This window comes from Ascidia mentula, chromosome 3 (assembly GCF_947561715.1).
Source record: "Ascidia mentula chromosome 3, kaAscMent1.1, whole genome shotgun sequence".
Taxonomy (NCBI): Eukaryota; Metazoa; Chordata; class Ascidiacea; order Phlebobranchia; family Ascidiidae; genus Ascidia; species Ascidia mentula.
In genome coordinates, this window is record NC_138568.1 from 9,033,163 (window position 1) to 9,047,315 (window position 14,153).

Sequence of the window (14,153 nt, forward strand, 5' to 3'; positions counted from 1 at the left end):
TAAAAAGAAATAATTGGTTTACATATCTTGAGTTACGCTAGAGAGAGCTTAATTTCATACGGTAAGTAATAACACTGCATTAGTTTTAAAATTTGCGCACAAATGTTGTTTTCCTCACAACACCACACTCCAGTAACCTTGCAAGCTAACTGAATGCTGATGTCTGAGCTGTTACGTCACAATGCGCGCCTACTCGCTCTAGCGGCAAAATTCATTTTGTAAATGGCAATCCTAAAAATAGTACCGGTATACAATTTGTATTCCGTCTTGCAGCTACAGTAAATTGAATGCAGTGTTTTCAGTATCACCTTTCATTAGCCTTTTTTAAATTTTGCGAAAAACGTTTGGTAAGAAAATAATTGTGGGCCCGAATAAAATATGGTGCTTAGGTTTAATTTGATCGAAAAAATCGTAATTTTCGTGATGCTTAACAACGCCATTAATAAGCATTTTCGCCACAACTATAAACATACAATAAAACCACAGAAAAGAAAAAAAAATCATCACTACATTGACTTACAATTGTTGCTACGGAACGACATTTTGTTCCCATTCATGTTCACTTGCCTCAGTAGCTTCACAGCCACTTCTCCCCACAAACCTAGAAGCATCGGAGGCGAAACTACATGTTCGAAACATTTGGATTTGTGAAAAATGACTGCAATTAGTTTTGTTCAAAGGACAGCATTAATTCTGCTTGTTGGCGCGATTATGGTTCCCGCAAGTGGTGACAGAACTATAATTGACACTGCAGTTATTTACGATAACTTTTACCAGCCTTCGTTGCCTAGTTTTTACGAAGCCATCAATGAATCTCCGTTGACCGTCAACTTAAAAGTGTTTTTTCAAGACGACATGACGAACATAGTTGGTAAGTCAAGTTTTTGTTTTAGAACTTATTAATCTTTTGGGGAAACAGCGATTTTTATTTATTCTGTAGACTAAGCTTATATGTTCTTAATTTTACGCTCGTACATTTGCTCCACAGAAATGGTAACAGCTGCTAAAGTCTCAAGTCTTTTCATTTTGGCAAAACATATAAACTGCACCGCAATGATCGAACTCAAACAGGCAGTTACAGTGTTCTTCATAGGAATGATTCGAGACGTAAGCTTTTACCGAAATTTTTTTTTCTATATTTGGTTCCAATGGACATGCACAAATATACCTTTTCTCATGTTTTGGTCACCGCTTAATGACCTGTGCAGCACTGCGAGCCAGGAGATGACTTCATGATGTATATGTTCCCATCGCACTTCGACGTAATGATGGCAATGTACGACGCAATCGAAAAGTACGAATGGAAGACTGCTGCGGTTTTCTATGACAGAAATGAAGGTAATGGTGATGTGCGTTTTTATCAGGCAGTGAGAGTTACCAAATACAGGTTTGGCACCTTGAACAAAACAAAATGCTTCTCATTGATAAGTAAAGTTAAAAATGTATGGCATGTTGGCGTTTTATTCAATCTGTGAACAATTACACGAAAACGTGAAATGTGGACAGAAAAACTGCGATGATATGAGATAATTTCCTTTTTAGTGAGAAACCTCTTTTGTTGATTTTCAGAACTGGCGTTTGGATATCAGGACTTGGATTTAGCGAGACAGCGAGGCATCAATCTGAAGGTCTGGGTAATACCGGAGGATCAAGAAAAAATGTGGTCAATATTAAAGGTAGACTTCACATACAAATTGCGCACCCACAAAACTCTCTTTCTTCTGCAATTCGTGTTGTTTTACTGGGCCTTCACTTACAAAAGTTGCCATAGAGCCGTCCCGCCATATGATATTCGCCGAGATCTACGCACAGGCTGCCATGGTGCCAGAAGCAACTGCCCGATAATTGGTCACGCCATTACCCCTCATGTTTGGCACCTTAGCGTAATTTAATCCATCGGAATTCTGATTACTTACTGCCATGTATGGACTGATAATGCATAAACACCTCCAAAAAAATTGACCAATAAGCACTAAATTTATGTATTTTGTTAGTCGGTTCGTCTCCTTGGCTACCGTACGTACATTCTCATATGTGACCACAAGATTGCAACGTCCGTCCTTACCAAAGCTGTCTTCCTGTCTATGGTCAGCGAGGTGAATCATTGGTTCTTGCCAAACATCGTAAGTGATTTTTCTGTAGAAAGTGGATGTTTTTAATTTTCGTCGGCATAAAGTTGCCTCAATTGATATTTTGTAGCGAGTTAGCCTGATTTGTGCTAAATGTATTAGGTCACGGCGTAACCTGTAATTTTCTCAATGCACAATTCATTGTCTTTCTGATCTTCAACTGTATTGGGTTCTGTGTTTCTAACCATTCACAATTCGCTATGTACGCTACACATATCCGTTGACTGTTCCATGTATTGGCAAAGAAGTCAATCGCAGGCTTTGTTTTCTTGATTTTTAATTCAAATTTACAATGAAGACAAAAAAGCATGACCAGTGTACGAATGTAGAATGTGTATCAATGGTGCATTGTTACTTTTGTCTTTACCCAAAAATCCAAAACAACGATTGGAATATTTCGTGTAAAAGGAAACCCACCCGCTGCTTTTGCAAGATTTCTTGGAGTCCAGCGTGAGGTTGACTGTTATCAGTGCCAAAACCATCCGAGAGATTTTAGAGGAAGATTACTTAATAAACTTGCCGGAACGCGAAACTAGGGACGACATGATAAAAGGTAAAAATCCTTTTGACCAAGAAACCGTTACATTTTCATTATGCAATGAATTCAAAATTCGTCAGTGAGTAATTGTGATATTTTTAATGTAGGTTTGTGCTTTTATAAAGGTTTGCTTACAAAAGTTTTTTATTGTATCTATGAAATTTGAATAGTTCTGTTACCAAACCTATTGGCATTGTAACGAATAAAGTAAATGCAATGCGTTTGTTTCCAATAAAGATTCAATTGTTCTGCGGCGAACGCCTGCATTAAGTGTTTCTGTGTAATATTATCATGTCCAATAATTTGATTCTAGTTGTCACCAGGGATGCCCTACAGCGAATCGGGCAATCTTGTCATGCTGCAATATCCATCGGTTGCTTTGACATACCGTTGTCAGACGACAGTCAATGTGGAATTGACCAGGGCGCAAAAAGCTTTTCTGAAGGCTCAGTAAGTGTTTTTGGTGGTATCGCCGTATAAAACACATTGATTTATCGCCGTATAAAACACATTGATTGTGTGTGTAACCAAGTGCTGTATAAGTATCTCTGAAATACGGTCACATTAACAATAGTATTATAAAATTTATCAATACCGTTTCTTCATTCGTCTCACATAAATAATTACATTTGTTTGTTTGATAAACATAAAAATTTCAATGTTGACAAAGATAAGCTTAGGCGCGCGACGTATGATGCACAGCTATTGGTTGGAGATAAGGCGTTTTGCTGTAAAACAACTGTTTTACACGCAGTATTATTCTATTGGGACATGCACGGAACTGTATATGCGAGGGCTGAAAGAAATTGGTCCAACTAGGATTGAGTTTCTTGAACATCACTTGGGCAACGAGAAAGGAGTCATGTCATTGGTAATATAAAAATATGTAAATTCTTGGGTAATTTCTATAGATATAAATATCATATGTAATAGCAGAAAATGATAAATATTCCTAAGTCGTCTGTCTGTTTCAAGTTTTTTTACGACATATATATTTCGCCTGTCTGTGCAGGCATCATCAGTATCGCTAAAAAAACAACACAACAACGAAGTTAACCAACAGTAATGCAAATGTAAATATACCTTACAAACTGACAATCAGATTTTACGATTAGGTAAGGTGCGACTGAACTGTCGGCTTTGGCTTGTTTATGGGGACGCTCGATAAAACACAAAATAAAAGAAAAAAGGGGGGGAGAACACAACAAGCTGCAAACGGTAGCAGTAAAAAATGCCGGCGGTGATCTGGCTCTACGTCATTGATAAGCTTGTCCCAATGACAACACAGTTGGTGGACACTTCAAAGGTAAGCGGAAGTAAAAACAAAAACAAAACCGACACTTACATTGTATTAGGCAATATAAGGGGGTTGATGTTAATTTTTGCCTTGATTTTGTGAAACCATTTGTCTTCACAAATATCCAATAAATGCACTGGGGGCTGTTCTACGAAGACGACTTTGAAGCATTTTGCCATGTCAACATGTCGGTGCTGCTTGTGTTGTGCGTGGTAGTGGTGGAGCAACGCAGCTCGGTCGGTATTTCCGTTGTCTTTTCCCGTTTTCCAAACAGCTCGATGTCCGTTCCATCGAGTGGAAAACTTGTTTTTTGTTTGGCCAACGTATTGGTCACCACATAAAAGGCAGGTAGCTATATAGATGCCATAGTTACGACATGACAATGTCTGACGGAGTGGAATTGGCCCACTGGGTGTTAATAACTGGTTGGTACTCACAACCATTGATGTGTGGTTGCCGAAATTCCCACAGAGGGTGCAATGGCCGCAAGGCTGTGACAGTCCTGTTTTGTGCGGGTTTTGATCGTCACAATGAGCGATGCCTCTATACTTGGTGAGCATACAAGCGAGAGTGTGTGGGCGCTTGTAAACTACCATGGTATGTGGATTGAGGATCTTCTCTTTAGGACTTGGTCGGAGTATGTTTACGAAACTTGTAGCCCATATGTCCAGCAGTGCGGATGTACAGCGGGTGACACTGGGGCCAAACCTTTCCTTCCAGTCTTTCGCCAGGTTTAGGGCGTCGTTAACCATGTTTTTTGGAAAACGCGATCGTATGGCTTTAGCTTTGAACTTTTCCAGGCTGCTATATAGCACTACCATATGGTAGTCCTCGTCGGATTCATTCAAGCGGCGCAATCTACCGACCGAGCTGCGTTGCTCCACCACTACCACACACAACACAAGCAGCACCGACATGTTGACATGGCAAAATGCTTCAAAGTCGTCTTCGTAGAACAGCCCCCAGTGCATTTATTGGATATTTGTGAAGACAAATGGTTTCACAAAATCAAGGCAAAAATTAACATCAACCCCCTTATATTGCCTAATACAATGTAAGTGTCGGTTTTGTTTTTGTTTTTGTTTTTGTTTTTACTTCCGCTCACCGTTGAAGTGTCCACCAACTGTGTTGTCATTGTGACAAGCTTATCAATGACGTAGAGCCAGATCACCGCCGGCATTTTTTACTGCTATCGTTTGCAGCTTGTTGTGTTCTCCCCCCCTTTTTTTCTTTTATTTTGTGTTTTATCGAGCGTCCCCATAAACAAGCCAAAGCCGACAGTTCAGTCGCACCTTACCTAATCGTAAAATCTGATTGTCAGTTTGTAAGGTATTTTTACATTTGCATTACTGTTGGTTAACTTCGTTGTTGTGTTGTTTTTTTAGCGATACTGATGATGCCTGCACAGACAGGCGAAATATATATGTCGTAAAAAAACTTGAAACAGACAGACGACTTAGAATTATTTATAATTTCCTGCATTGATCCGTTACTGAGTCTCTGTCAGCCAAAAGGACTACGCCTGTATGTTTATTTTATATAGCGTGGATACTGGAAAGATGATTCCTTTCAACCCGGTTATATTCCCTTTGTTCAAGCGGCAGTCGTGTTCCCTGAGGAACCCCTGAAAGTTGGCATCGTTTATGTGAGTCTAAATATTACACCTGGCGTGCGGAATGATATTGCAACTTTTTTATATTTCTGGTTTAAGTGCTAAAAAATTTTAACAACCCATCAGGACGCACAAACCATTATTAAGCCAATTTTTGGTAAGATTATGTGGCTATCTTGCAGTCACACAGTTTAGAAGCTTTTTGGCGCTGTTGGTAAAACTAATTTAGTAATGCTGCAATATAAACTCTTTTGACGTGCAATCCGTTCAAACCAACAGGAACTTCCGTGGGTAAAATGGCACACCAACGAAGTGACATTGGAAACCACTTACGAAGGATTCTTGATCGATCTGATTGAAACTCTATCGAGAAGACTTAACTTTAAATATGAGCTGTACTGGAACGAACGCACCGGAGCTGACCGCTTGAATGACGCCGTCGCTGACGAAGAAGTGAATCGAATGCTAATCGACCAAGAGGTAATGGGCAATGGGCATGTACCACTGAGGTTTATTTGTAATCCAAATGTTCTCGGAATTGCATGAACTGCATTGTTAACATTAACCGCTGCAGGAGTGTGGGCCTTACTTGGCAAAGCATTTACGAGTTATTGTTTACCGAAAACTCTATACCTGCGGTTCGGCAATGCCATTATAATGGCGGCATGCTGTAGGTGAGCTATAAAATAACATAGACCGCTTAAGTATGTCATCTTGCAGGGCAATTTTAAAGCATTTAAACACGGCCAAATATATTTTAAGAACATTTTCCCCGAAAAACCTCTGCGCAGTAATTTAATGAGCTTTAAAAATGAGTTTTTGTTTTGCATGTACACTGAAAGGTTGAGTTCGTTCTGTACACGCGGTCCATTCTCGGTGGTTACTTGGGTAGCAAAGAGCTTTCCATCGCATTCCAGCAAGTTTCTTACTTCATGGTCACGCTCGCTTCGGGCAACGAACAACCAGTCAATATCTGGCAGGTTTGTGAACAATATTTTTGCAATAGAGTCCATAATTTTACATGGTTTAGACATGATTTTTGTGGCACAGAGTCAGGCGACACTATTGGTTTTTTTGAGCAGTTGTTGCGGGCTATAGTGTGTTTGGTTCTTCCCTGGGAGTTTGTACCTAGGTTGGTGATGGACGACGGCGACTCCCATAATCTAATGTATTGAGTTGAAATAAGGAAGAAAAGGGCAACAATAAAATAAAAACAATATTTAATTGTGACGTAAAAGCATCAAACAGTAAGAGGACTCATATTCTTAAAAACATGTATGGGAATCTCCCGACAGTCTTATGGTAATAAAGACTTGGTATCTGATATCGCTCTGCGACCACTTGCCAAGGACTCATATTCTTTATATCTTAGCACGAAGCAAGACTGAGAGAAAATTACAGTGACCATGTTAGTTATATTTATTAGCGTTGTTTGTTGCTTTACAGTTTCTCGCTCCATTTACCTTCGACTCCTGGGTGGCTCTCTGCTCCTCTCTAGTGGTGGTGTCGTTTATGTTGGCGTTGGTGAATCACTTTAACCCGTTTGAGTGGAGAAAAATGGCGCTGGACGATACAAACGATGACGTCGGAGTGGAAAACTTTAATAGACTCGGTATGTGGGCTGCACACTTGGCTTAGACATGCTCTGCTCGTTGAAATTAGCCATATTTGTTTTGGGCTTAAGTTAGAATAATGCTGGAGTTTAATATAGCTATTATACCATGTGTTACTGATGCTGCCAAGCATATATTCACAATATAAAAAGGCTCTTCTGGCAAAATAAAACTGCCAATTTTATTTGACGTTTCGATTGTCGTGCAACAATCTTTATCAGGAGTACCTTGTAAATGTGCAACAGCATGGTAAAATTCCAAAGCGCATAAAAACCACATAAAACGCAAGAACAGAAAGACACGAAAACGCAAATAAAACATACGCACATGCAACAATATCTTAACAAAGACAACGAAATTGTGCTACTTGGTGCCCAGGTGGTGAGTGAGATTTTATCATTCATTCATAATGTCATATGCTGACCCAGTATATCAGTTTTATGCATGTTCAATGATGTTCAATTAAAAAAAGCTACAACAAGGAATATTGTAACGCACATTGACACAAGACACACCTGTATGTTACAGGTTTCGGTAACAGCATATGGATGGCTTACGGTGGTTTGGTACACCAGGGTGTGGACATCGAACCCCGGTCGTATGCGGGCCGAATGATAACGGGAACGTGGTGGTATTTTACTATGCTTGTCATTGCGGCTTACACTGCGAACTTGACAGCCTTTCTCACCCAAGAGTTTTCGGAGGAAGTTGCGAACTTGGAGGAACTACTTCAACAGGTAATTATAAGGGGAAGCCAAGCCGATAGCACTACCGGATACCAAACTGACTGTTTGGCCACACTGACTCCACGTGGTTCGCCTCTGTTGATTGGTACCCAGTCGGGTACCCAACAGATCGACGCTTGACCGCAAGGTACCACAAAGTGGAAATCTGTGTGCCTGCTAGTCCAAAAGCCAGCCCAGTTCCACAGATACCACCCTTGCAGGTCGAAACAGTGTGCACATATGTATGCAAGTAGTATCCGTTATAGAGAATATTTCACGAAACTAGTTTCAAGGCTAAGAAATAGTTGGATAGAATTGGGAATGAAAAAAATATAAAATACAATGACAAATAATGTTCAATTTTTGATGTACTGTAACTTTTCTTGGCACACTGTAAAATTTTGTACAAAGAAGCTTTGACATGTGTTGGCCTGTGAATATGTTGGAATATGGTTTAATTCGTTGGATTTATTGCATTGCATTAAACCATAAACGTCTTTGTAAAATGTTAATTTTGAGTGCCTCAAGTCGCTCCATCTTTTACAAAAGTAAACACGACATTGATATACAGGAACACTTTGACTACGGTACCACAGTGGACGCCCATTTTCTCAAGTACTTTTTGCCATACGCCGAAACAGCACCCTTCACCACGATATGGGATCACCTGCAGGAGAAACCACAAAATATTTTTAACACAACTGAGGACGCGTTCAACCGGATATCCGAAGGAAGTTTCTACTTCCTTGCCCCATTCAGGGCCGTTGCAAAAGCAGAACAGCTCAGTTGTCAATACGCAAGGGTTGGTGAAGGTAAAGGCCAGCATAGGATGTTTTGTATTTTAATTTTTTTTACTGCCCATGTATTGAAAACAAATATTTTTGTGATCGAAGATAACCGTTTAAATGCAACTTGTTATCATGGTTTCACCCATTTCCTGCATGTTTTTGTAATGCGCAATGCTTTGAATTACAAGTTATGCGGAGTAGTGGCAATTATAATATTGACATTATCTAGCGACGTTTAAAAAGGCCTTTCTTTCGTAGTACAGGCAATGAAAATACATTACAATGAAAATACATACATTACAATCACCTGAACTGTATTGTTTCTTGTGGGGTGGGCATATTTCAAAACAAATATAATTTTTCCGACTTACATATTTAAATTGTGAACAAACATGAAAACAAAGCATACATCGTCATCGCAGTGTTTTTGACATCAGGGTTTTGGGAATACCAGTACGCGATCCCATTCCAGTTGAACTCCCGGTACACGGGGGTTTTCAGTGACGCAATCGCATCTCTCCGGGACGACGGAACGTTACAAGAACTTGAAGCCAAGTGGTTTAACTTCAGGTTTGGGTTATATGGTCAATTGAATGGGTATTCGGCTCCAACTTTATGCATTGCGCAGAACTGAATGTAAGGAAGCTTCGTTTGACATCGAGTCCAACCGACTCGGAATAGGAAATCTCGGAGGAATGTTCATCACTTTGCTCATTGGATCTTTCCTCGCCTTGCTCGTTCATTTTGGCGAGGTAGGTTTTTCGATGGTTTGTTTGTAGTGTTTTATATACATCCACATATACAACAAGAAAGTACAGCATGCGAAGATGCTGGAAAGTATTTGTATGGTCAAAAACAACACGAATATACGTCTAAAAACTATTTTTCACCTTTGTATACTTCAGTGTATTTTTTAAAATCGCAATTGCATCGTGTTGTTTTCAACGAAGTGCAAAGCCTGGTACTACTTTAAATATTTGAGCTGTTTAACTGACCTTTCGTCAGGCATCACGGAGAGGCAAAGGTCAGCCAAATTGCTATTCAATGATTGCTTTTCTCTGGACAAAATAGTGACAGCGCAGCCTTTGGTACAAGTGCTATTGCCAGCAGTGTCCTCAGCAATTAATTTTTGCTGAAAATTATTCACCCTTTTCTCATGTAAGCTCTTTTCACGAACAGATGGCTTGGTCACAACGACGACGTTTGCGATATTTCCGCAACAAGAGCGAGAAGAAGGAAAACAAGGATGATCCCGTGACCGAGATGAAGAGGCGCAGGGAGCAGGAGAAGAGGGAGCTTGATCAGCAGATTGAGGAGTGGGAGGGTGGATACGATTACTGGGTGAACAGGTACAATACCCTTTATACTGCAACTGTACAATTTGGTCAAAGGGTTTTCCAAGGAAGGGTCCGCAACCACAAGTCTAGGTTGTTGCGTTGTTTTCCATAACTTGACACGCTGTTGTCTCTGTTGTTCGGTACCTAGTATAGGGTACCCTGCAGATCGACGTTGACCGAAAGGTACCACAAAGTGGAGACTAGTGTGCCTGCTAGTGTGAAAGCTAGCACAGTGCCACACAACAGCTGCACTGATGAGACCTTACAGGTCGAAACAGTGCGTGTACACACCCTGTCTGCAGCTTTGCAATATTTTGGCTTTTTTTGCACATATTTGACACGCTGATTGTACGAAAAAATGTTTGATATGAACAAGGCTTTTGAGTAATTAAGTAGCAAAAGCTGTAAATTTTGCCTTTGTTTGTTGTTGTCGCATTACTAAAACCCAGCAACAATTATCCAGAATGGATCGGATTAACAAGACGCTGGAACACATCGATGAGGAAACAAATCTTCATAAGCGTCACCTTGGACACAAAACCGGTATACTGATAGCATATCTCTGCACAACACAAAGTTAAATTAGACGTGTTCGTCGCCCTTTCCTAACAAAATAAGCAGAATTTAACCTTTTTGTAAGTGGTTTCGTAATTTGGTTCGTGTTTTAGATAACGGACCAGAGGAAGATGAGAACTTCTCCTGGTGGAAGCAAGCTTACAAAAACATCACCACCGCCATATCCGAGAAAGCACACAAGGAAGCCGATCTCGAAAGAGAAAGTAAGGTTTATTTCTATTATTTTTTATATTCAGCATGGATCGCCTCTTTTAATGGAAAAATAATGTGGGGCATGCACTTTTTTCTAATTAAAATTATACTTCCTCGTATTTATAAATGTCTAATTTATCCCCATCAAGGTTAAATTTATCCATGGGTAAGAAACCATGGTGTGGATCAACTGTTACAGTATGGAGGATATAATTCAGTGACAACGCCAACAAGTTTATGCAACAATTTTACCGTGAATAAATTTTTTTTTTACATTGTTCGAATTATGTGGCCACGTAATTTTGGGTTGAAAAATATAAACAAAACATCTTCGACAATTATTGAATAAACATCTTTATTTTGCATTATCATTTCTCATTCCAACTTTTTAGGAGACGTTTCATTTAAAGATGAAGGCGGTGAAGTGAGCACAGAATGTAAGAACGAGGTCCTCTCTGACACGACTGAAACCACCGATATTAACGAACAAGCAGAGGGTAAGTCAAACATTGTTTTAAATCAAAGAATGTGACACAAGGGAGGAATGTAGTATATTGTTAATCAGAATTGCTCTTCTGGCACTTAGTTTCCAAAGTGTTTATTGGAAACCAACGTTTCGTCTGCCATCCGGCGAGACTTCTTCAGGGTTAACCCTAAGACCCCTAGAAACTAAGTGCCAGAAGAGCAATTCTGATTAACTAGTATGCCTGGCAACAAAAATAGCAGTAGTATATTGTGTCCATTTTGCACAATTCCCAATTATGGGCTAGCTTTGTCTGGTAAAAAAGCCATAATTAAAAAAAAACGTAACAACCTACACGAATGCTGCTTTATCGAGCGTTTTGCTGACTGCTGCCGCAGTGGTTTCCATGAACTTATAGTGCTAAACAACGGGCAATCTTCTTCTTGCATGTTTGTGTTCAAAACTTTTGGCAAATTTCAAATGTGTAAGTTTTAAAAAAATGATTAAGCAGCAATAAATATTAAAAAAAGTGTTCATAATCACTTGTAAGCTTATATCAAAATATAACCCATAAATAATTTCTCCAGGCGAGTCAGAACCTCCGGGTCCGGAAGAAAACGGGGATGTGACTCCGGCTCCTCCGGGATTCGGAGATGAAGATGCACACGAGTACGCAGAGGTCGCGGAGGACTATACCTCTCCGCAGGATGAGCCACAAGTCGATAATTCCCAAACTAGCGGATCGACTGTTACGATTGATGTTGAACCTCCAGTGTACGGACTTGATACTCCCCGTATAGGTCTGATGATGAGTTTCAACAAACACCAGCGAAGAGCTTGAAACCAGTTCAAAAAGAGCATTGAAAAATTTTTATTTCTAAACTTTGATGGGTTAAGGCAATTATTAAAATCCAATAGCTGTAAACATATCATTCTTTTATGGTTCAACAAGGCAAAAATAATACCTACTCAGAGGTATTACCAAAACTTCGAATATGTATTATGATTCAGTAACAATCTGTTACTGAGTCTCCGTTAGCCATAGAGACAACAGGCGATTCAAAGAAAACAAACTTTCATTCATGTATCATGATTGTTCGCATTTGCATGATAAACACGGAAATTAAAGTTTTTGGTAGGGTTTATAAGCATTGTAAAAATTTGTACAATTTTTTCTTGTGACTTCATTTGCAGTAGCAAAGTTTATGTTCTGTATAGTTTTTTTATTCAGTCTCACGCAATGGAATCAATCGATCATGATTTGGGAAGACATTTACTTATTTGATACATATTGTGCTGCACATACATCTTTACATATATAGAAATAAATCTCTTGTCGAAACAGTGTATGACTGATGTGGAGATTTTCATAGCATTTTGCCGAGATTCGAGTGCAAAACGAGTGTGAAAATGCGGTTCATTTTGTGAGTGATTTGTTTCAAGGAACGTGTTTATCAATCTGAACTATAACCGCATTCCGCAGTGCAGCACGTAGAAACGCTAGCGCAGCTGTTTCTTATCGTCGTTATTCGTCGAGCGCCACCAAATAGTCGGGAGTCCGTTTCTAATATTCCGTTTCAAATAGAGCTGCAGAGAGTTAAATACATCGGTGGAAAATCAACATTCTGTAATATTGTATTTAATTACGATCGACATGTGGGCAGCATTGGACAAAATCTCTGAACAGGTAAGTTTAACAAGTTGCAAGAAGTATATATGCCAAATACGATCGAGTTGAAACCGTGTAAATTCCAAGGCATTTTGTTCAATGTATAAGCAATAAATTTTTTTTCCTGAAACAAAGTGTTTAGGTGTCTAAATATGGAACGATTTGGAGCAAAGTTTATTACATCCTCGTCTTTATTTTTCGCTTGATTGTGGTCGCAGGCATAGGCATCCCAGGTATATAATGGGCACTCTGTGCCTAAAAGCTGTGTAATAATTTGAACCGTAATGTTGGAACACTTGCTCTACATACAGCGATTAACAAAAGTTTTTCCCCTACATCAAAATAGTTTACGGCGACGAGCAGTCTGCTTTCAAATGCAGCGAAAAAGTTCTTTGTCAAAATCTTTGTTACGACCAGTTTGCTAAACTTTCCCACATGCGATTTTGGTCCTTTCAGGTGGTGTTTATATTTCTTCACATTTGGCCGTAAATCAGTTACAAAAACTTTTTTGCTATCACAGATGCTGGCTATCATCGCCCCAACTATTATTTTTCACTGCTATGCCACCCGCGTTTCTGGCCAAATCGAAAAGTTGAAAGAAAAAGAAAGTCAACTGGAGGTTAATAACTGATAAGTGCTGCTGCTCCCGCATATTTTATGCACATAGAGAGTTTATGTTTTCAAACTTTTAGTGCTGCTTTTAGCAAACGTTAATCGCAAGTTTGGAATATAACGGATGTCAGTCCATTGGTAAAACGTTTTCTGTGCCGGAAAGGCGTAACTTAAGTAGTTTCACAACATGCAGCCAAGTCTAAGTTTTGGCTTTGCAGAGCGACCCTGAAAATGACCAACAAGAAGTTCGCCGTGTATGCAAGCGAAAAAGAGCACTGGGCGATGTCAAAGTGAAAATGGTTTACACAGGAGATAAACTTGAAGAGGTTCCAACAACGAAGAAGGTCCACGTTGCCTATTACTGCACAAACATCATCAAAATGGCGGTGGAAATTGCTTTTATGTATCTTGCCTTCCAACAGTATTATGTCGAGGTTAGTAGATTACTCTTTTTCGTTGTACACAAAACGTAACTTATATCTGGTACCAGATGCCTTATGTTGTTGATTCGCGATCTTCGAATGTATAATTATCAGGGAATGAGAAACAAAAAACATACTCATATGGGCGGACAATTGAAAACAGAAAAGAAACAGAAAAAT

At 39.5% G+C, this 14,153-nt stretch overlaps 1 protein-coding gene across 1 annotated transcript; it reads left to right on the forward strand.

Moving 5' to 3' along the window:
- The first annotated feature begins 654 nt into the window (after positions 1 to 654).
- On the forward strand, positions 655 to 12,111 carry LOC145895524 (glutamate receptor ionotropic, kainate 2-like). The gene is made up of 21 exons (XM_082984330.1): positions 655 to 871; positions 989 to 1,107; positions 1,209 to 1,338; positions 1,570 to 1,676; positions 1,995 to 2,123; positions 2,538 to 2,682; positions 2,981 to 3,123; positions 3,422 to 3,538; positions 5,508 to 5,609; positions 5,856 to 6,056; positions 6,419 to 6,556; positions 7,023 to 7,188; positions 7,718 to 7,926; positions 8,486 to 8,726; positions 9,140 to 9,272; positions 9,331 to 9,454; positions 9,882 to 10,051; positions 10,503 to 10,582; positions 10,708 to 10,818; positions 11,200 to 11,304; positions 11,858 to 12,111. The coding sequence occupies exons 1-21, from the start codon at positions 655 to 657 to the stop codon at positions 12,109 to 12,111; spliced, it is 3,141 nt and encodes a 1,046-aa protein (XP_082840456.1).
- Positions 12,112 to 14,153: the final 2,042 nt, after the last annotated feature.